The following is a 21,941-nucleotide window of genomic DNA, read 5'->3' as shown; positions in this document are numbered from 1 at the left end:
AGACGAGATGAGATTAAATGAAAAAGAGTATTGGTATTGGTATTGGTATTCGCTTATTTGACTGTTTAAGTACCTACCTATCTATCTATCCTATCAACCTACTTACTTATGGACTGGGTTATAAACCAGATAGGTAGGTAGGTAGGTACTTATCATTTCATTTCATATCATATCATAATAAAGCTCGCTCATTCGCTCACTTGCATACAAAATGCAAAGATGCAATCCAGCTAAGGGAAAACAAAAAACAAAAAAAACAAGCCAACCCCATCCCATCCCATCCAACGCACACACGCTATGCAAAATATGATATCAAAAACTCCTCAATCCCCATCATTTCAAGCACATCACATCACAAACTCATCACGCCCCAAAAACCCCCTTGACCCTCCTAACCAATTCCCTACCCATTTCATCTCTCCCCTCCCTCGTCCTGCCCACCGCATCCCGATTCTCATACGCTCTCCTCAACAGATATTTCATACACTCCCCCGTAGTTCCCCACGTCAAATACTTATACGCTTTTGGGATATCCGTTTTCAGATCCAATTGATCTTTTCCTCCCTTGGTTCCGCCGATCAATTCGTTGATTCCGCCATGTACTGTTACTTTTTGATCTTCCCCCTGGGAAGAATTCATCGCTTCGGCAAGTTTTCCCTCGGCGACAAGTTCGCACGATACCTCGTCCGCCATTCCTTGCAATTGTGCATAACACAATTCGATTCTCGCGTCGCCCTTTTCAGCCTGCTCGGTACGGATCACCTGGGCTTTTCTCACCGATTCCAAATTATGACCTGCGAGGGCTAGATCGACCGCTTGGAAAGATTTCTCATCTCCATTTTCCGGTTTCAGAATCGCGTTCGGAGATTGACGAATGAGAGCCTCGGCAATCCCATCGTAACATTCATCGGTATCTCTCTTGGTATCGTGAATTAATTCGCGCGGATCAGAACCCATGTATGCGCCTCGCACCAATTTGACACCGAGGGTGAAATTTTCCTTCTGTGCAATGGCCATGTGGTTTGCGACGACGCGGGGACACGCTTTGAGATATGCTTGATAGGTTCCATAGATGACTGCTCCTCCTTTACCGGGTTTATTGTATCTCTTCATATATTTCAAGGTCCAAAGATCGATCCCCGCTTGTACAGCTGCGTGTTCGGCATCAAATGCTAATTTGACTCCGCGTTCTGCACCCAGTGCACAAATATCATCGATGGCTTGTTTAAGAGTATCGTGACAAACTCCCTTTGCTTCTAAAGCTTGGAGAGCCAAACTCCCAGCCCCAGTAACCTTGATGGAAACGAAATCTCCCGGGCCGGCTAATCGGACAGTAGCCAGAGTACCTTCCGCCCAGGGTAAAACTTCATTCTTGACACATTTCTCCACATCGATATTGGCACCTGGAGATTTCTCAACCTCTCTTGCATAACAGAGAAAAACACCTTTGAACCCCAGATCTTTAATTCCGCGAACTGTCTTTTGAACTTCGGCGTGGGTTTCGCCTGCACAAAATTGTTTGTAAAAGGTGTTTTTGAGGAAGAATCGTAAAAGAGGATTGCGATCGGGTGATAAGAAGGGGTTTTGAGAATGCGCGAGGATGGTCATTATTTTTAGGGATGGGGCGAGAAGTAACTATTGTTAAGAAATGGAATGGTTAGTAAAAGTTTGATATGTATATTTAAAGCGTGTAGTAGTAAGTAGTAAAGAGAAAGCAAAAATAAAAACAAATCAAAATGATTAAATAAAAATGACGCTCCGCTGGCCCTCTGGGAGCCACTGCCGTGGAGGCTTTTTCGCTTCGCTCCAGAATTAAGGGGGGGGGGGGATAATTTCGAGTAGATAGATAGATAAGACTTACAGGAGAAGAAGAAATAGTATTGATAACCAAAGATCTTATAACATTACTCAGAGGTAATATTGAAAGCGGACTAATCTTTGGCATAGTGGCTGATTTAGATGTTGATTTCGAATCAGATTGTATTGGGTGAAGAACGTCTGTAGCAGCAGAAGCAGACGCAGATTGAAGAGGTGATGTTCTCGAAGATAATCTTCTATAGTTTGAAGGTGTAATCAGGAATGGTCTCCGGGTACATAGTAATGCTTTCCGCGAGATTAAGTTCGACATGATGGACGAGGTAAAGAAGGAGTTTTGAACTCGATGGATAGACAGATAGATGTATAAATACGGTCTTGTGCTTCTCTTTCTGTGTTGTTCTGTGCGGGTTCCTCTGTGTTGCGCAATGAATACTGATTGATTGCGGGAAGGACTGAGTATGTATAAACAAGCCAGCAAACAGACAGGAATGAAGGGAAAGAAGGAGAGAAAAGGAAATCGGGATAGATGAGGAATATAAATAGGAAACGAGAACTTGGGGATTAATAAGAGGTGAAGAGGTGAAGTAGTATGGCAAGCAGAAAATGAATAAGAAAATTGAAACCAGCGAAATCGGAGTTTGAAGTGAATAGTCGTAGTAGATGTCTACAACAACACCAATATCAATATCAAACATACCACGAAGAGACGAGGGAGGGGAACTTCGACATGGTGAAATGAAGCTTATCGATAACCCCCAATCCAACATGCCGTCGACAACCACAAGATCCAAGCTTATCGCAAGTATATCAGGATATCCACCTTCAAATCAACACATATGATTGGTTGACTTGGCTTTCTTTGGATGCCCCAGATAGTTGTGGGAATTCTACAGCCGATGGAAACCGAACTGTTGGTGCTTTGATGTCGGCGATATGGACTCGATGGAGCAGACTAACAGAAACTATTTGAAGATTGATGCCGAGATATTCAACTATTACCTATATATTGGAGACGGATGTGTTTGTCTGCTCAATCATGACAACAGAATTGAAGAGAGGAACGAGGACGAGGACGAGAACGAGAACGACAACGGAGGAAGAGGAATGGAGATGAAGGTCTGGACTGAATAATGGAGTGGATATAATTACCATTTCGTTGCCATTTAATTTCCATTTGTTATTTGATATTATCATGTTTTTTTTTATATTGGTGTCGTTTCAACATCTTTCGGGCTCGGGTCTTCTTCTCCTTCTTCTTCTTCCTTTCCTCTTCTTCCTGCCGTTCCTCCTGTTAAGAAATCTATATATCCTAGTCTTCTCCCTCTTGCATACCCAACTGCATCTTGCAACAGTCCATATCCTATACCAAATGCTAATCCGGTTCTGGCGGTTCTCGCGGCGGTTATGATGGGGAACCGATCTGGGAAGAAGAGGTGTTAGTATTGGCCGTTCATCCATCATCTGCCTCTTGCCTTTTGCCTTTTCCCATTTACGTTTGCCAATCCTCTCCTCACCCCAAGGGAAGAATTGGCAAACACATTAGACAACACCATTGGTGCAAATCCATAGATTCATATCGGAATCACAACTCCCCCGCACACAATCAGAATCACAAGCACAACTCCAGAAACCAAAGCCAGAACAAACACCAGAACCAAAAATAGACAAAAGGAAATAAAAATAAACTCACTCCATAAACTGAACCCTCCCGCAACACTCAAACTAGCCACCACAGTATTAACCACATCCTTCTTCCCCCTCCACCTATCACACATATCCTCAATCGCCAACAACCCGGCCGTCCAAAACGCAATCCTCCCTCCCATGCGCAACCCCTCTTTCACCCCCCCAAGCCCCGTATTATAATTCTTACTCTTGTGATACAAATACCAGCCCGTCGGCGACGTCGGCAAGCGATGCGCATTCTCGGCGCGGAAACGTAACGATGCAGCTTGCGACCCGTGGGAGATGCCCAGCGCCATGCCGCAGAGAAAGGATATCGATGTGCAGAGCGGGAGGCGTGCGCCGTACGGAATCGACATGCGCGAATCGAGGACGAGGGCTTCGTGGTGAACTTTGCGCCAGGCTTTCATTTGGGATTCGAGGAGTTCTTCGGGGGTTGGGGGAGGGGTGGTGGGATCTGTGGTTGGCGGAGAGGGAGTTGAGAGATCCATGGTTTTGGAATTGGTAGGTTGGCAGGATGGTAGGTTGATTGATTGATTGACTGTTGATATAACGAATTGAAGACCGAAAGAAGCTGTCGTGTCAATGAATAAGTGAGGTTGTATAATATTGTATTGTATTATATCACAATATATCAAATCATAACATACAAGGCTGAAGAATGAAGAAATCAACCTTTTTCCCAGATCAGCTGCTTTCGCGAATTTGTTAAGCTTATCGCGTCGCTTTGCCTGTCTGTTCTTCAATCCGCACGCTTGTATTCCGTTTATCCATTCATCCCATTTCTTACAAAGAGATAAATCGAAATCCAAAACATCCACAAATACGAATACAAATCGAGCGTCTTAGATATTGTATTGTATTGTTCAACCAATCAATTATTACACACCTTTCCAGTCCAATTCAACCCACTTCCATTCAACCCAATCCAATTCAATCCAATCCAATCCATATATACAACACAACACAACACAACACAACCCAATAAACCAACCCTCAAAATGGTAAGCTTACCTTCCCCCTCCCTTCAAAATCCCATCTCCAAAACTAACCCTCCCTCTCCCCAGCCACCCAAACGTAAACTCAGCACCTTCGACCCACCCAGCGACACAAGCCTCACCCTCTTCCTCAAACACACCGTCCACACCATTCTCCTCCTCGTCCCCCCCACCCAAACGTTTCCCCAAATCCTCACTCTCCTCCTCTCCACTCTGCAAGAACGCTATCCCGACGGACTCTCTCCTCTTCCTTCTCCTGGAAACCCAGCTGGAAAATCCACAACCACTCTCTCCTCCACAACCACCACTCTCACAGAGCGCAAAATTCCCCTGCCGGATTCGGTCAAAAATATTGCGCTGGCGGTCCCGGTCGATGTACATGATCTGAAAGCAGGATGGACGGAATTGGAAGTGGGATTAGGGGATACGCCAGAGAGTGTGGGAGTGAAGGAGGGAGGGGTATTAGCGTTTAGATTTTTGGGCGAGGAGGACGAGGACGAGGGAGAATTTGAAGTTGCGTGGCCGAGTTATGAGATTTATGATGAGGGGGATGAAGAGGAGGATGATGAGGCCGAGGAGAGGACTTTGGCGGGGGGAGAGGAGGAGGATCTTTGATGGGAGGGGAGGGGAGGAATTCAAGATGATGGGCGAGATATGGAAATGGTTGGTAGGGAAAATAAGATGGGGTGATGAAATCTGGAGGCAGATTCTCACGAAGATGAATAGTATGGTGTATACTGGAAAACAATCATGTTGGCGTTACAGGTATGGAATGGGATGGAATGGAATGATTGTTTATTCAATTATAAACCACATGAGTATGAGGAAATGACTGAGATTATGACTATGAATAATATGCATTATGTCAATATGGAAAAATGCATGCATGGTTAACATCTTATTTAATTCTTGATCGCTCGCTTACATGAAATGAGATAATAGCATGGCATAGCTGTTGAGATTCAAATTGTAAAAGTACCTTTTTATTTTTTTGTTTTTTTATTTATTTTACTTTTGAGCTTTTGGGGCATTGTTCGTGGGATTGTCATGTCATGACATGATATAATGGGATGGTCATCGAGTCATTATAATCGCTGCAGTATGTATATATATATATATATATACATACACCAACCCCCTCACAACTTCGCCCCTCCCCCTCCCCCTCCCACCCCATCCACCCCCCTCTCCTCCTCCAAAACCTCCCTCTTCTCCCTAACCTCCACCTCTCTCGGCCCCTCCTTCCCAAACCTCACAAGCACAACTCTCTTCGCATCACCTTTCCTATCCATCCCCTCCAATTCCGGCCCCTGTCCCTCTAACCCCAAGATCACCCTCCCATCCCCATTCCTCTTCTTGATCCCTAGCGAAAGCGGACTCATTACCTTTTCGCCCCAGAAAACGCCCGTTCCATCGTCGCCGTCTCCTTGTAGGAAGTGCAGGACTTGGGCTCTCTGCGCGGCGAGTTGCTCGGTTGAGAAGTTTGTTTTTGAGTTTGTGTCTGGTCCTGCTGAAGGCAAAAAAGAAGAAAGTAATTCCATGAGATAGAATTGTGGGGGGAACAGAATAATTTCGCCCCTTCGCGCTTTCTCGAGCCAGGTAGAGCAGTAGGCGAATTCGGCGGCGGTGTGTTCGATGCCGCCGTCGTGGGTGGGGGTTGTGTGGATTTCTTTTCCTTGGTTCGTGGTCATACTCCCATTTTCTATCTCGGTTTCTGTTGAGGGGGACGAGGATGATAGAGGGAGAAAATATATATACATCTGTGTAGTGAAACGTTTTGGGAGGTTGGAAGGGGTAATCCAACGGGTAAATGGAAGGAGAGAATCGGTATCGGGGATTCCTCCTTGTTGGGAAAGCCAGGTTGAGAATTTGATATTCCTGGAGTGGATTTCTTTTCTCGCTTGCGAGGCTTCTGGTTCGGAGATATGGAGGAGTTGCTTTTTGTTGCTGTTCTTGGTGGGATCGTGAGGAGATGGAGATGGGGATGCGGATGGGAGAGCAAGGAGAATTCCACTCTCTTCGAAACATTCCCGGATAGCCCCAAGACGGTATGTCTCGGAATCTACATGACGGGAGGGAGAGGAGGGTGAGGGGATAGGTGATTCGTGGAAGGGATCGAGATTTCCACCTGGGAAGACGTGGGCGGAGGGGAAGGAAGAGGAAGTGCGGATACGATGGAGCAGGAGAATTTGGTTTTGAGGGGAGATGAGCAGGATGCTGTGGGGTGTGTTAGTTGGAACGGAATGAATGAGAACGAGATGGTAATGGAAGGAAGTGGAAATGGCAGAAGTATATCACACACCTCGAGCTAGGCTGCGCAACAGCAATCTCTTTCTTAGCTTTCCTATCTACCTTAGAACTACTAGTAGATGAGGTATATTGTTTTTCCAAATCAGACCTCGGAGATCGGGAACCGGGCGATGCCATGTTTCTAGCTCCTCTCCTTGTTCTCGAGATGGTTCCTAGACTTTGATGAGATGTGTAGATTCTTGTGGTGTGAAAGGATCTACAATGTATTTGTAATCTTCTCACTGTTAACGCTCTAAAGGTGGAGAGCTGAGAAATTGATGGAGTGATGACTTTATGTATACTTCTAGATATCAATGGAATTGGAATTGGAATTGGAAATGCAAGGCAAGAGGTATGATGTAGATGTGTTATAGACATTGGAGTATGAGAAGCATGAATAGAATAGCGACTAGAATAAAATTAAAGGGGTTGCGGATAGGAAGCTTGCACGTGTCTTGAATGTTGCGGGGGAGGTGGATGTAGAAAGGCATTTCCGAAAATCTGGGGAAGTTTGGTGGATTAATGAGCCGAGCCGAGGTTTGGAGGGAGGACTGTTAGTCAGTCATATAACTAGATTAAGTATCTTTTTAATATTTTTAATCTTTTTTGTCAGAAATAGACAGATACTATAAAGCTTAATTAAAAAGGTTGTTTCTCTATATACAAAAAAGAAAAAGACTATAAAGTCAAAAAGTCGATATCACGATACAGAGGATAGGTTCTAGATAAGATGTATAATATAGGAAGCAGCTATATAGGGTGTGGATGCCTTAGGCATCAACAAGACTACGCTATTGAACCCGTGACAGTCGAAAAGTCGAAAAGTCGAAAAGCTAAACGAAATACTTGATCTACATGATTAATAAATAATATAGATCTGTACTTGTTTTTGTTTTTGTAATTGGGGTGGACAACAATGATATATTATATTAAGAGTTAAATATAATCATTAGACTCTGAGAAGGGAAGATTATTATTTTAAGCAATCAGAAGACTTCTGACGTGGAGATTGGATAGGGAAATTCGAAGCGCAATGGATGTGAACAAGGAATTACATTTGGAGAAATTGATTTCCTGTTCTGGGGGACCAACGAGTGTGTGGTTGAGTAACATCAGACTTGAGCTCTAAGGTTATAACACACGTACGTAGTCTTCGTTCTCAGGTCGTGCAACAGACATATAGTTATGTCCCTAGAATCTGCATCAAAAATATCTTTGACTTAGTCTCAAATTCTTTGCTCAGAATCCAATGCGTCGGCTGGGTAGTCAATGTGCCAGCACCAGAGCATACCAGTTACCATGCTGATAGGAACGTTTCCCCAGATTAATAAGAAATGCTTCGCAGGTACAGTTTGCATCATTAAAGCGGCATTACACAAATGAATATCATTCTTGTAACATCAAGTAGAATCAAATATGCTATCAGTGTTTAATCTAGAAGATTTCTTGCTTCGATACTGAATTTGAAGAAAAAGTATCAAAATGAAGATCAACCCAACCCAGATCTCGGTAAGAAGTTTGCCCAGTGGCCTACTCATTTCCAAAACCCCCCAAAGCTTCCCAACGAGATGTCCATCCCTCATAACTCAGAAGCAGGTCCGGCCTGCAGTTGCAGCAATCATATCCCTACCCATTCAAAAATGAAAAGGAAACGATATCATCAATTTCTCTATTTCTCACATATTCGTTCCTCAATTTACAATATCCCACCCTCTCATAATACAACTTCTCTCTCGCTCTAACTCCTCGATCCAGAATTTCGTTTGATGCAATACACTCGTATACATAATGATGGCAATGATAGCTTTACCAAGGAACAAAAAATGATTTGTTGCTTCGGACAAGGAAGCTGAATTGTAGTAATAGTGGTGCGCGGCCCAGAGGAAAATTGTGGATAGGGCTCCGGAGATCATGAGCTGTGGAGTATATTAGTTTATAGTTCCTTTAATCGAGAGATACAGGGGTTCAGAAGGAGAAAGAAAAGGGAAAGAGAAAAGCGATTGGAGAAGGCAGGATTGCGACAACGAGACTGTGAGACTATATGCATACATAAATGTTAAGTGTAACTCTTGTTTCAGAAGTCATATCTTTCATTGCCGCGGTAAATTTCTCACTCATCTCATGTCGCATATTGCCCAAACTCATAGGAGATTGATTCTCGGGAATGGTTTGAAGACTTTGAATATGAGCGAGGTGAGTGGTGCGGAATTTTCTGCAGTACCAATGTTAGTATATGATTCCATATTGGCAGTTGGGGAAAGAGAGAACTACATGTTTCGGTCCTTGACATAGATTCGATCTTGAACCTCTTGCGCGGTATTTCTAGTCTTCATTCCCCATTGTGTTGAATAGGATTCGTCAAGGTCCTTGCTGTCGTGAAGAAAGTAGGAAATGAGTGATACGATAAAGAATAGACAGCCAGTAATCGCAGCCCAGGAGTACTTGGAGTCGCGGAGTTGAAAGAGTATGTTGACTATGACGAGGATAGGGGCAATCAGAATGGAGATGAAAGACTATAGAGTATGTTAGTAGAGAATCGAAATTTGGAAAGATGACCTAGTGAGACGTAAAGGAAACCAAATTACCCAAAGAAGTATCTGTGCAACTTTATGGCTTATGGATGAACCATGGTATGCTTCTTTCTGGAGATACTCTGCTGACATGACGTATTCATTATCGACGAACTCATTTTGGAGGAGTGTTGGGTGAGCTAGGCTGTCGGTTTTCGATCTCGAAAGTTTGACTCTTTGGATCTAGATGGGAAGAAAATAAGCATATGTTGTTAGTTACAGCATAACAAGGTTGAAAAGTTGGATCAGGGGAATGTAGGGCACACTTACTAGCTCTGGGTAAGTCTTCGAGTTATAGACTATATCAAAAACCTTTCTAACAAAAGATTTGTAGGATTCCATCATGGATTTAATCATCTACCCAGCTTTATGTCAGTTAAATGATAAAAATGAAGGATTCAGATTGGTGAAAAAATATACAACTCAACTCCAAAGAGGATATCTAGAGATGTCTGAGTAGAAACCTACCTTTGAATGTTCAACTTGTAGATTGGAGAAGTATCTTTGTAAGTAGAAAGTTTAAAAGTGTTGTACGCAGAATGTCTGTTAATGTAAAGTTCAAAGTCGGTATGAGTATCTTTATCCTGTATGGAAAGTTCAAACTTTTGGTGATGCTTTTTGTTGTTTTGTAATAGTAAAAGGAAGACGGGTCCCAACAGCAGAGATCTTTATGTCTTTCTTCAAAAAGCTTCAGTCTCTTTCTCTACTTTTTTGTGATTCAATTTCTTAGCCCCAGGCCTAGGTGCAGTACAGATTTCTAATAATAACTCTCGATGTGAGGTAGTACATACCTAGAGAACAGTATGAAGATCTCATTACCTAGGGGATTTCACTTTATTTCGGATGAGAGAAAATTCTGCCGTAAAAATTGAATTTTTCTCGGTTGCACCAATTAATTCTCTGGGTTATATTTAGTCAAGAAAGTGAATATTTCGCCGTCACAGTTCATACAACAACTCATGTATGAAATAATATCTTCCCCGCACAGAGAACAATTGCTTGAAGATCTGATACCCATTGGACGAAGAATTTCTGATCGAGTAGCTGTTTGGAGTGAATTGAGGAATCCAGCCAAGAGATTGGATTGATCGTTTCATACAGGGCAATCGAATACCTAGGTTCCATGAGTATCTCAAGCTAAACTAACCGTATGCTGAACACTGGTGTCAATATACTACTGCATCTTGTAGGATTGTATAGAAGCGTTAGTCGATTAGCGAAAGCAGTTCATGGACTACGGGATACTGTGCGATTTCGAATCAATTCTCTTATTGATATATCGAGAGCCTGCCCCTATGTTTCTCGATTAACGAGCTTTCGCTTGATTAGTAAACTATTAGCTTTTTATCTACGCACTTTTTTTTGTCTACGATTCACTGCATTTTCATTGCACGTATCTTCTATGTATAATTTAGAGCAATACATCTAGCAAGCAAGGCGGGGATCTAATTGTCGCAAATGAAGAATGGATGTCACATAGATAAGCAGGATGTAGTGATAGAGTAGACCTTAAATGGTTGTCTCCTTTCACTATCATTCAGTCTTAGAATGAAACAGTGTGCTAATTCTGTTCTTCTCAAAAGTCTTTAACCCTTAATCATATATTCCTTGTCATGAGTCTGGGCCCGAATTACTATTATCTCTTTATTCATGTGTGAAGAGTCCAGACTGCAGCCTGGGAATCAAGCATTTTGGAATATTCAATACCTTTCGAAAATTGAACCTATCTGAAATATTGAGAAAGTTTCAATTTTTAAATTGATCTGGAGCGGTTGATGAAAAAATCGAGGACATTATTTTCAGAATGTCAAAACTAATATCTCATAGTGGACTACATACCGTCTAGACTATTGAAAACATTGCATGTGAAGAATAGATAAACGATAAAACTTCCATCAAGACAACTTCAACTCTCCTATGTTTTTAGATAAGTATAAGTATCTAGTTTCCATCATTAATCAATAGTGAAACTAACATGTTCTGGTACTTGAAGTCCAAGTTTAATTCATTTGTTTGAGCTAAGGCTTCTGTTTTATTATTACGACTTCACTACGTCCTAGTTCTCTAGGCTTGAGAACTCCCATTCAAGCCGATGAATTTATCTGTGTATTCTTCTTCTTTCGAAACTATGATGCAGTTTCCCCTTTTCTGTTCTCACCCTCCAATCTCCTCGTGTTGTGGTAAATTAAATTGTCAATAGCAAATCCATATACTTCTGAGTTTGACTGCGCCAATGCATGTGTTAATCGACCACAACTCAGGATACCCGCATCTGGCATACTAGGACTTCTGAGAATGTCTGACTGCTTATTCCAGGACGTCGTTTGGTGTGAAGATTATGATTGATACTGAATATTCCTTTGCCCTTTTAATTACATGGTCTATACTCATGAGTCTTGGTTTAGCTTACCCATAAGATACTTTATCTCTGAAGAGGTCATTCAGAAAGAGCTGTGAGTAAAAATTAGTGCGGCATTGATGAAACCCCGGAGATTGAAATGCGGAACCCAAATTATTATGTTCTTCGAAAGATAAGCTTCTATTGAAATGCCGAATTGGCCCTGTGAAAAATTGAAGCATGAATAATCATATCTATTTGAGACACAATATATAGGAACATGGAGATATTGAGTATTATCATAGTCTCATAAATGTTTAGATGAATCAAGACCCTTTTTAGAATCACTCAGTCTCGTTTTTGGTGAACCCGAGGAAGAACTTCCCTAGATATCTGTACAAACATCATCTTGTATAGGATATCCCGTGATTTTTAAATACATATATCTTGGTTTGACATCTCTAGACAAAGCAGCAATGCATGCCCGATTTCTATATACACTTGGCAAAGCAATACATAATACCCGAGCCGAGATGCTCCGCATTGATGTTTCCCGAGAAATTCGTCCCGGGTAAGGTTATGGTCATCTCAATATCATCCAGTTCCAGTTTCCACCAACCATCACCCGACCCATTTGATTAAGTATACTGCCTCTGATTCAAGTTTATAAATAGCTGTCGATATTCTGGAAATTTATAGTTTGTGATAACCTGCACTAGGGGAACTAGGCCGTAGCCGTAGTTAAGTTGGGTTGTGGGGTTGCCGTTTGACTCACACCTGATTAGTGCATGTATATAAACTCTGATTTCACTACATGCACCTTCCCCATTTAATTCATATCCTGTATAAAACAACGAACTCCTTCTCGAAGGATCCAGTTTTTGCTTCACCTCACTTCAAATAAGATTCTAGTTCTCTTCAAAATCTCATTTCCCCTTTGTTCTACTGTAATAATCTTACAAACAAAACCAGGAAGATGGGTAACAATGGACCACTATTTTTCTGGCATCCAGACGATGCCGATTATCCCTTTCTATCCCAGCATTACATCTGTGAATTTACGGATGAGAACGGCCGTGTTTTCACATCCACCGAACAGTGTGTTACCCCCCCCCCCCCCCCCCCCCCCCTTTCCCAGATTTGCTATTACTTATGAGTTTTAGGTGGATGATGTACCACAAAGCTCTTCATTTCAATGACATTCCAACCTCGATCGAAATTCTTGAAACGACCAATCCTAGAATAGTCAAATCTCTCGGTCGAAAAGTCAAGAACTTTGATGAGAAGGAATGGAACAAGGTTAAATTCAACATAGTCATTCAAGGAAATGTACTCAAGTTCTCGAGAGGAGGAAAAGAGTTGAGAGAACAGTTAGAGAGAACGGGTGAGAGAGAGTTGGTAGAAGCAAGTCCTTATGATAAGATTTGGGGTATTGGGATTAAAGGTGGAGTGAAGGAATGCCAGAGACAGGAGAGAGATGGGACGTTGGATGGGAAGAGAAAGGAATGGGGGAAGAATCTATTGGGCTTGGCAATGGTGGAGGCTAGAAGGTTGATTAGAGAGAAAGAGAAGAATGAGAGATGAAAGTGATATTCACTTTAACGAGAAGGCTTCAGTTTCATACAGGTGGAGCCACCGAGTAAGTGTCTTCTGAAAGGTTTGGATGAGAGTTTCTGAATGTTTTGATTCGATACTAATATTGCATTGTTTCTCAGCAGTGTAGTGGTTCTAGGAATATCTCATCTCAACCTTCACTTCCATTATTGCAACTAATCTCGCCACACAATCTTTTTCCCCCAAAGTCCAAAAAGCTAAGGCGTCTTTCCAATTTCTATCTGGGCTTTCTTAAAACCCAACATCCTCATCTCTCGGCGCTTCTCAACCACAACAACGACTGTCAAAACAACCAATTCAACACAATGGCAGATCGCGATTTATTAACAAACCCTCTTGCAGTTCGCAATCCAAATCCTCTCAGTCTCATTCCATACTCTGTCGCTACTGGATTTTACTCTGAAGAAAGTAAAGATGTTTATCTCACTTACGCCAACATCTACCCACACACTCACGTTCCCGGCATTCCCTCACCCTACAGTCAAGAGCAACTTGAACGACGCGCTCTCTATATCACTGGTTTTCCACCAGAATGCTCAACTTCAGCTTTTCGCTCGATATTCGAACTCTACGGAGCAGTCGAAAGATGTCCTATGATCTTCGATCTGGCATCCAAATCTACATTTCGCTTTGTGGTTATGAGAAATATGGAAGATTGTCTTAGGGCAAAAGATTCGATTCATGGTTTTGTGTTGGAGAACAATAAGATTTACACAACTGAGGCATTGCCGTCGAGTTCATTGCTGAGACTCTATAATTTGGGTCTGGATGAGTTGGGGTTAAATGTCGATGAGTGTTTGGATATCTTAGAGAATAGTCGGGTTGTTGAGGATTTTGAAGTCGGTGATTTGGATGCTCAAGATCAGAATGTCGCACCTCATACGCAATACGTCTATACCAGCGGCTCTCTCGACCAAACGCCAACTGTACATCGGCATCCATCTCCTCGGACTAAATTACCAATCGTCAAGATCCGAGCAGCAGACTCCGAGACTGAAGTCGAGTTTCCACCTCCAAATATGATTCGCAAAAATCGACCTGCACCCTTAACCCTCGTCGGAGCAAACAACATAACTTGTCGCCGCATCTCACCTCTCTTACCCCCTCAATCACCTTTCCCATCCCAAACACACTTCGACTCTATCTCCGAGAACTCAACATCCAGCGCCTCCAATTCCCTCACCCCTACTCCCACCCAAACAGCCTTCAAAACCCAAGTCTCAACCTGGGCCGCCATCGTCAGTAGTGCCTCTCCCAACCATCGAAACGTCGACTTACACCCATCCACCCCCCGCTCAGGCCGTCGTCTCAACAGCATCGGACGTATTCCCTCCCTCCCCCCTTCCAAGCCCATGGTCCACGAAGCCCTCTCCCAACAAGCCCGCGTGGTTCTCATCCTCAACATCCCCTCCACAATGACCCTCTCCGACATCTCCAACGCCATCCACGAAGGCCCCGTCGTTTGCATCCGCTTCGGCATCGATTCCGACACCGGGAAACGCTTTTCCGGTATCGTATTCCAGCACGCTTCGGACGCGCAACTCTTTTTCTCGGTGCTCCTCGCGGAACGAGAAGACAACGCCCCGAATCGATTCAGATTCATCGCGGATTGTGTTCGTGGCGAGCCGTTCCCGATAAATGACGATATCATCTCGATGAGTGCACCTACTTTCGCATCGCGCAGATTGACAATTGTAAAGAAAGCATTCTTTTTTGCGTTCACGGGACGAAATCTGCAAACCCTGTGCGAAAAAGAAGTTGGGAGAGAAAATGTACAATTGGTGTTTGTGTATAATGGAGGGAATGCGACGGTGATTTTTGCAGAGGTGAGCGCGGCGAGGAAGATGAAGAGTAGACTTGAGAGATTGAGGGAGGGGGCTGGGAAGGTGGGAGGTACGAGTAGTATTTATGAGGGATTGCAGGTTACTTTTAGTAAGGATCCGTGTGAGTTGGAGGGGGGCTTGAATTTGCAGGCTGCAGATGGGTATTGTGCGTAATGGAAAGGTGGTAGGGAATGAGAGTGGTCTATCTTGCAAAGTGGCTTCTGTTGGAAGGTTTGCTTTGCTGAATGGCTGTTTTTCTGGATCATTTGCTTGGTCTCAAGTCAACTCGCTCGACGGTCGTGATCATTGCTTTCTTCACATTTGGCCAAATTGTCTTCTCAAGGAGGAAGATTGATTATTGCGATGTATCGAGTCGCCTACGCGTGCTCTATTTCTTTGATTTTGTATTTTGCGATCGAACTATGGATACAGATCTTTCGATGGAAAGGTGTCGAGATCCATGGTGGATATCTCGTTCTGCGTTTCTGTCTAATAACACTCTACTTCTTCTCCAGGTATCTAATGAGACCTGATATCATATCACCGCGGATCACCTTCCGTGGCACCCCTAATTAGTTTTCTTTAACAATGAAAGATGATTCAAATCTCAACCAAACGCCTATTCATGTAAATGATATCCAGACCCAAATCGTACAAATATTCATACAAAACCCCTCCAATGATAACCTATCCAAATACCTTTTGCCAAAGTGAGACAGGAGGCCTCCTTCCATAAACATGATTTGTACACGCATCCTCATGACTGAATGTTCCCGACCCACTATGTCTCTGACCACTTCCCCAAACATTAATAGGTAGTATACCCAATCCCCTTAAGTTTTCCTCGACGACATTTGCATCATTGAAGTCCTTAGCCGAAAACCAATAAGGCGATCTCATAGAACGAAATTTCTTCCATGTAACTCTTCTCTCCAATCCTGCATCCATATCTCGTACTTTGTGTACCTCTTTCAGATTCTCGCTCAACATCTCCAAGACAATATCAGTCAGCATGGCACCTCCGCAAACTTCCCCAGATTCCTTCGAGTCCACATTTTCACCAAACAGCGACGTCATAGAAGAATGTGAAACACATCTCACAATCGCTTTTCTCAACAGCGGATCGAATCTTCCCGGTGCCCACATAGCATACGTCGCGAAACTGAAAGTTCTCGACCATCCCCACTTTTCTCGGATATGAGAAGCCATATATGGTTCGTCAATATCGATTCCTAACACTAAACTTATAGGACTAGATCGCTCTCGCTGTTCTACATATCTCCCCGTTGAATTCGGATATTGTCGAGGCAAGGACAGAGAGGGATGTTCGATGGAATCCATGTCAAAACATTCTTGAATGCCCATTCGAGGCCAAATATCTGGTTCCAGGTAGAATCCTCCACGATACCAAAGTATCAACCATCTAAACAAATCGACCTCGAGTTCTGGATGTGTAGAGAGGGTTTGAGCAATCGAAGGTATGGAACGAAAATATGGGAGGATGTCTGGGCCGGGCGATGTGGTAAATTGTTTAATTTCCCACTTTGGGTTCTTGGACGCCCATTCTTGTGTCCAGCCTTTCCAATGGGGTGCTTCAGCCGCGGTAGTTATTTGCCATATTTTCTTCGGCGCTCGAATATCTTGTTCGAGCTCGAGAAGGGACGATGTGACGCTTTCTTCAATCTCAATTAATTGCTTCTCAAGACTGGCTTCTTGTGTGCGATTCGCATGGAGTCGGTAGGGTGAAGCATGTTCGTAAATTGGTGTATCGAGATGTTCATTTGGAGGTCGTTCCGGCGATTTGGGGGGAAATCGAGATCTAAAGAGAAAAGTAAAGAGAAATAAGAGACATATTGCGTATAGAAGAGTTCGAAATCTGCGGGGATGTGGCAAATGTGACATTCTTGAATTCTGGCATGATGCGAATATAAAAGAAGCAGAAAGAGAGAGAGGAATGTATATTATAATTGAGGGAAAGGGAAAGGGGGTCAGACGTTTCGATTGTTCGAGATTTGATGTCGCAAGATATGATGTGGGGCAGACTAATGTTTCTATTTTTGGATTCGTGGGGCTAGATTTTCGGATGATCACGACGTCGACGTCGACGTCGACTCAATTGACATTTGAGGATATTAAGGATGTTTCAGTAGGAATTTCTCTAATAATCAATTCGATGCCGGATTGTTTCAAGGGACGGCGAGACTGCTGTTGATTTAACAGCCATATCGAACAGTTGTATCAGCGTCTCATCGTTCCGTGTTTGGGCACCTGGAATTGCTCAAGACATTTCAGATATGCACGGCTGGAGATATATCTATCTACTTTACAGTCACAAGCAACAACATCGCTTCTATGCTTTCTATCTCCTATATTATTATTATCATTATTATTATTACATTCTAGATGGGGTATTTCACTAGTTGACCCCGGATATTCCAAACGCTATTCACAATTCGTGATTTTCCAAATCTTGATATATCTTCAGATATATAGCTGACATACAGACCTTATTTTCAACCTCAGGACATAATTTCGACACACCAGCTCCGGTTTTTACCAGTCCACAATATTCTGATCCCATGGGAGATCTTCATCCCGAATTCTAACACAAAAAAAGCCATTTTTGTTACTCTGTGTGCCAGGGCTTCTTTCCTCGCCGACACGGCCTAAATTTCGGTCAAGAGCCAAGTTGCTTGACAATAAAGTTAGAAAACTTTGATACCACTGCATAGTGATGTTTTTCAATTCTTTAGCTTCCAAACGGTTCATCACTTCTCGGTAATATGTAGCACTTTGGTACTCCAGTGTACCATCCATCATACCGTCTTTCACCATCAGCATTTCTTGCCAAGCCCTCGAATCTTTGCTAAAAGTTTCGATCCCTCTATCGACTAAATTTCGTGTGGAGTCAACACTCTGGAGTGCTTTTAGAAAACAAGATTTGATATCTTCATCATCGTCGAACTTTGATTGCCACTGTTCTTTGCAAGCGGTACTGCTTGCTTTCGAAACAACATAAATTAAACACTCTCGGAAGAGCACAGGGTGATGGAGCTCTTTAGCGATTCGAATCAATGCATCGCTGTTTTGGCAAATTGTATCAGTAAATCCAGGACTTCTATGAAATGCTGAATCCAAAGTATGTGAAAGAGCAGGACGAGCACACAAGGAATCAGCCGAGCGGAAGATGTCCTTGAAATTCTCATAGCCGTGAATGATGTATGGCCTGTTGTAAAAAGCAAAAAGTACAGCTTCGAAAGCACGTCTTTCTCCTTCCTCGGTTTGCGGGACTCTTAATTTGTTTGTATTCGTGTGGTTGCCGAAGTTTGAAGCCTACGATAGATTAGCGTTTGTCGTCTAGAAAGAATTTGTCGTCTTGGATTGCTATGTGCGTACCGATTTGATTAGTTCCATAAGCCAAAATCCATCTTCATCAACTACAGAGGTAAAATTATAACGGAAATTTCCCAATGGGATTGCGTGCTTCTCTCCCCATTCTAGAGCTGACCGAAAATACTTGGAATTCAGTTTGAGGATGATGGAGTGAGCATGATACACTTGGCCGAAGACAACGAGGCGGACATCATTAAGGAAGCCTGGTTGGTGAAGAACTATAGGCTCGGCTATCTTCTCGTTGCCATCGGCATCTCGCTTTCGTGGAGTTGGAAAAGTCATGATTACCCGTGAAAGGTAGTGGAATTGAGGTAGCTTTCTGAGAATCTAGCATTAAATAAGCTCGAGAGTGTCTTTTGCGTAGTTTTCTTTCGGTGCTCAGCAATTTTCGAAACTTTCAATCCCTTTTTATTTACCTTGGGATTTTCATCTGGACTGGGCTAATTACTTAACAGGCGTCAAATACCCCTAGACACCACGCTACATGTTAGTCTACTGAGCCAACATTGACCACCGATGCGCTAAGTTTAGTGTAGAACATATAATTTTGAATTCTAGAAGATTTTCGAACTTAAGCTTTCTTCTAGAATCCATATGTTCTTAATTCATCAATCTCATTATCTACTATATCCTCAGTCAAAATGTCTTCCGCGGACCTCAGTGTGATCTCCTGTTAGCCGAGATGTTTTAGATTGTTTTTGGGTGACGTTTGAAGAAAATATATAATTGACGTTTCATTTTCTGCAGCGCAGAAGTGTATAACGGCTCAAGAAATACTAGAGTTTCAATCGCAGCAGGCTTAACGCCACAAATACTATCCTTGACATCGACCTTTACCGTGCTTGTCTTAACCATGCTACCATTTATTTACTAAATGCTCCACGAAAGGTGTTCCACCTAACACATATCCTTTATGTAAATATTTTTCTTCTTCTATTTTAAAGACCACACGATGTTCGCGAAAGATACTCGCCACATTTCGAGGAGATTATGTTCCCCCCTCCCAAAACTAATATCCTATGCATATGACGATAATGAATTTGGAGTATTGTAGTCGAAGGTAACAGATATATTCGAGAATTATAAATGAGACCTCTGATATCTGGATTAAGCTTTTGGCCGGGTGCATTACTTATGCATGTACATACGTACAGGCTTGTCAGGGTCAGATTCACAATGTAGAGCTATTAGATATGCAACAATACCTTCTGAGGGCAAGTATTGATGGTTGATAGGTTGATCACTCATTACTTTAAAGAGGAGTAAATAAAATTGAGGCTCATGGATTAAAGTGTATCATTCTTAGCTATCTAGAATTTCGATGGCTTAGATATACTGCATTCAATCACCATCAAAGCCCTCGGTCAATTTTATGCTTTTTATGAATAGTCTATTCAACTCTGCATGAAATGTACCTATACGCATTGAATGTATCGCTAACACTCCAAATCCTCCGATAAAACCCGCTGGTCATGAGATTCCTACCTGGAACCTAAACGCACCACATGCTGACTACCGTCTCCCTTTTCAAGTCGTCCAGTGCCCGATACAAATGGCAAACATCAGTGACAAAAACATGGCTAGCGCTAGTATCATACATTTGGCGATGGTTGGCGCCTACGGTATGTACGTAAAAAGTCCATCACTTCTTCCGCTGAAGATCCTGTCTTTTTTTCAAACAATAGTCTAGATTTCTTCAGCAAAGAAAGTTCCTCTGGGCCCAAATTATAGAGATGTCTTGGTTTACCAGTGTAGCCGATATCCGCAGTGAAAATGTTGCCATGAGATGCTTCTTTGGCATTCATTACCAATCCATGATAAGTACCACCCCTCAGCAAAACCTCCTCTTGTGCAACGTTTCTTTTTGTGAGGATAACTAATTCGTTGCCGACGAATTGCAGATCAATAGGCTCATGGTGATCGGGCAAATAAATCTCTCCAACAACTTCACTCTTCGGGCTTATCCTGATAATTTTTCCGGTACCAGCTACTGCGCACCACATATGATCTCTTGAATCTATCACGAAAGCCAGTGGATATTCCGTGGGACTTGGGAATTCATAGAATATCCTTTCTTCGTGCATTCTAATAACGCCGGTCTCGATATCAAAGTCATAAGCGAGTATGTAATTTTTTCGCGCGGTTTCATGTATGTATATGGTTTTGTCATCCAAGCTCCAGCATATTCCGCTGAAACGCTCGGGACACCAGTAACGATGCATGGGTTGTTTCCAGTCCTTAGCAAGGCTAAAGAGTTGTCCATACGAGTTTTCCCCCTCAACGGCCATCAACCAAACTCTCCCCTTGCAATCCACGCTAAACCCAGTATAATGTACGTCATTGGATATTTTTATACCTAACTGGCGTCTTGATGGGATTTCTTCCAATACAACTCGAGAGTCTCGACGTCCTATGTTACGATAATTTTCTACGAACCCGAGCTTCTTCTCTGTGGCCATGAAGAGTGTGTGCGAGTATTCTTCAACTTCGACACAAAACACTACTCGAGATGGAAAGCTCATAATAGTATAGATGATTGAATCATTATCACCTTTCCGCAGCCTTTCTCGCAATTCTTCTAGTGTGCCTACTATATGTACTCTTCCATTCGCATCCATCAAATGGATGGTTTGATCTTCCGCGACGAACATTTTCTCTAAGTCTAGATTCCTGGGAAGTAATGGCTGTAGAGATGTCAGCCAGACAATGAATCAATTTCATTTCTCTCACTACTCACTTCTTTCGCAAACCATGTTGTCATTGAGCCGGTCATCTTAAGTCGAGTCTGATAAAAAGTATACTATTATGGATTATCTATAGCAGAATTTATGTTTCATAATGGATGCTATTTATTTGGCAGTGATGTTTTCGTATTGGAGAAAAAGTACGACGGTGTGAGTCGAGAACTATACAAATCAGATGTGTGTATGGAAAGAGCGATATATTAGCTTTTCACAGAGAGAAATACATGCACCTTCCTCATGGAGATAGTGAATGGGAAACTACGACCTCATGGATGATACGGTGTTTACTAAAACTCTTCAATGTACCAATTTAGACTTAGTGAAGGAAAGACTCTTGAGGCTCAGATAGCCGCAGCAAAACTGTTTACCTTCAACCAAAACTCTTTCGAATATATAAGCTTGAATGTTCAAATTCGGGAAGAGGCATTTAAGGGGCGTGAGTTCAGTTGTTTATCACGTTGATTCTAATCACTTTAATTGTACATAAAAGTGTTAGGCATAGATTGTAGCTCTAAGATTTTTGATTGAAATTTGTAACGGCCACGCCTTATTTGTGTCCATATAGAGTGGTGTTTGGAAATAGTCATGCTCCTGCCGTGTAGATATTCATTGATGGAAGTAAAATTAGAGCAGGGGAACTCACTTGCAGAGCCTTACCAAGGAGGTTTGAT

The 21,941-nt window shown here is 42.6% G+C and overlaps 10 protein-coding genes across 11 annotated transcripts; 3 read left to right on the top strand and 7 right to left on the bottom strand.

The window, feature by feature from the left end:
* Positions 1-37: 37 nt before the first annotated feature.
* Positions 38-2,627, bottom strand: BCIN_05g08050 (hypothetical protein). The gene is made up of 2 exons (XM_001548393.2): positions 1,862-2,627; positions 38-1,635 (listed from the first exon to the last, which is right to left on the bottom strand). Exons 1-2 carry the CDS (start codon positions 2,126-2,128, stop codon positions 364-366), a joined length of 1,539 nt encoding a protein of 512 aa, XP_001548443.2. The 5' UTR covers positions 2,129-2,627; the 3' UTR covers positions 38-363.
* A 68-nt stretch (positions 2,628-2,695) lies between these two features.
* On the bottom strand, positions 2,696-4,151 carry BCIN_05g08040 (hypothetical protein). The gene is made up of 2 exons (XM_001548395.2): positions 3,509-4,151; positions 2,696-3,238 (listed from the first exon to the last, which is right to left on the bottom strand). The coding sequence occupies exons 1-2, from the start codon at positions 3,990-3,992 to the stop codon at positions 3,021-3,023; spliced, it is 702 nt and encodes a 233-aa protein (XP_001548445.2). The 5' UTR covers positions 3,993-4,151; the 3' UTR covers positions 2,696-3,020.
* Positions 4,152-4,213: 62 nt separating this feature from the next.
* Positions 4,214-5,471, top strand: BCIN_05g08030 (hypothetical protein). The gene is made up of 2 exons (XM_001548396.2): positions 4,214-4,505; positions 4,569-5,471. The coding sequence occupies exons 1-2, from the start codon at positions 4,503-4,505 to the stop codon at positions 5,112-5,114; spliced, it is 549 nt and encodes a 182-aa protein (XP_001548446.1). The 5' UTR covers positions 4,214-4,502; the 3' UTR covers positions 5,115-5,471.
* A 4-nt stretch (positions 5,472-5,475) lies between these two features.
* BCIN_05g08020 (hypothetical protein) lies at positions 5,476-7,476 on the bottom strand. Its single transcript, XM_024693235.1, has 2 exons — positions 6,802-7,476; positions 5,476-6,716 (listed from the first exon to the last, which is right to left on the bottom strand). Exons 1-2 carry the CDS (start codon positions 7,164-7,166, stop codon positions 5,639-5,641), a joined length of 1,443 nt encoding a protein of 480 aa, XP_024549020.1. The 5' UTR covers positions 7,167-7,476; the 3' UTR covers positions 5,476-5,638.
* A 1,546-nt stretch (positions 7,477-9,022) lies between these two features.
* Positions 9,023-9,515, bottom strand: BCIN_05g08010 (hypothetical protein). The gene is made up of 2 exons (XM_001548397.2): positions 9,374-9,515; positions 9,023-9,301 (listed from the first exon to the last, which is right to left on the bottom strand). Exons 1-2 carry the CDS (start codon positions 9,449-9,451, stop codon positions 9,056-9,058), a joined length of 324 nt encoding a protein of 107 aa, XP_001548447.2. The 5' UTR covers positions 9,452-9,515; the 3' UTR covers positions 9,023-9,055.
* A 3,036-nt stretch (positions 9,516-12,551) lies between these two features.
* On the top strand, positions 12,552-13,443 carry BCIN_05g08000 (hypothetical protein). Of its 2 annotated transcripts, none has more exons than XM_024693234.1 (3): positions 12,552-12,794; positions 12,860-13,335; positions 13,412-13,443. In XM_024693234.1, the coding sequence occupies exons 1-2, from the start codon at positions 12,673-12,675 to the stop codon at positions 13,278-13,280; spliced, it is 543 nt and encodes a 180-aa protein (XP_024549019.1). In that variant the 5' UTR covers positions 12,552-12,672; the 3' UTR covers positions 13,281-13,335; positions 13,412-13,443. The 2 variants fall into 2 exon arrangements, with proteins under 2 accessions (XP_024549019.1, XP_024549018.1); XM_024693233.1 differs by having other exon boundaries at positions 12,860-13,353.
* A 123-nt stretch (positions 13,444-13,566) lies between these two features.
* On the top strand, positions 13,567-15,398 carry BCIN_05g07990 (hypothetical protein). The gene has a single exon (XM_001545479.2). It carries the CDS (start codon positions 13,616-13,618, stop codon positions 15,305-15,307), a length of 1,692 nt encoding a protein of 563 aa, XP_001545529.2. The 5' UTR covers positions 13,567-13,615; the 3' UTR covers positions 15,308-15,398.
* Positions 15,399-15,759: 361 nt separating this feature from the next.
* BCIN_05g07980 (hypothetical protein) lies at positions 15,760-17,123 on the bottom strand. Its single transcript, XM_001545478.2, has one exon. The coding sequence runs from the start codon at positions 17,033-17,035 to the stop codon at positions 15,821-15,823; it is 1,215 nt and encodes a 404-aa protein (XP_001545528.2). The 5' UTR covers positions 17,036-17,123; the 3' UTR covers positions 15,760-15,820.
* A 529-nt stretch (positions 17,124-17,652) lies between these two features.
* On the bottom strand, positions 17,653-18,846 carry BCIN_05g07970 (hypothetical protein). The gene is made up of 2 exons (XM_024693232.1): positions 18,530-18,846; positions 17,653-18,466 (listed from the first exon to the last, which is right to left on the bottom strand). Exons 1-2 carry the CDS (start codon positions 18,806-18,808, stop codon positions 17,687-17,689), a joined length of 1,059 nt encoding a protein of 352 aa, XP_024549017.1. The 5' UTR covers positions 18,809-18,846; the 3' UTR covers positions 17,653-17,686.
* A 1,189-nt stretch (positions 18,847-20,035) lies between these two features.
* Positions 20,036-21,361, bottom strand: BCIN_05g07960 (hypothetical protein). The gene is made up of 2 exons (XM_024693231.1): positions 21,264-21,361; positions 20,036-21,210 (listed from the first exon to the last, which is right to left on the bottom strand). The coding sequence occupies exons 1-2, from the start codon at positions 21,297-21,299 to the stop codon at positions 20,119-20,121; spliced, it is 1,128 nt and encodes a 375-aa protein (XP_024549016.1). The 5' UTR covers positions 21,300-21,361; the 3' UTR covers positions 20,036-20,118.
* Positions 21,362-21,941: the final 580 nt, after the last annotated feature.

The sequence above is a fragment of the Botrytis cinerea genome, chromosome 5 (assembly GCF_000143535.2).
Source record: "Botrytis cinerea B05.10 chromosome 5, complete sequence".
NCBI lineage: Eukaryota > Fungi > Ascomycota > Leotiomycetes > Helotiales > Sclerotiniaceae > Botrytis > Botrytis cinerea.
This window is presented reverse-complemented; position numbering and strand designations above follow the sequence as displayed.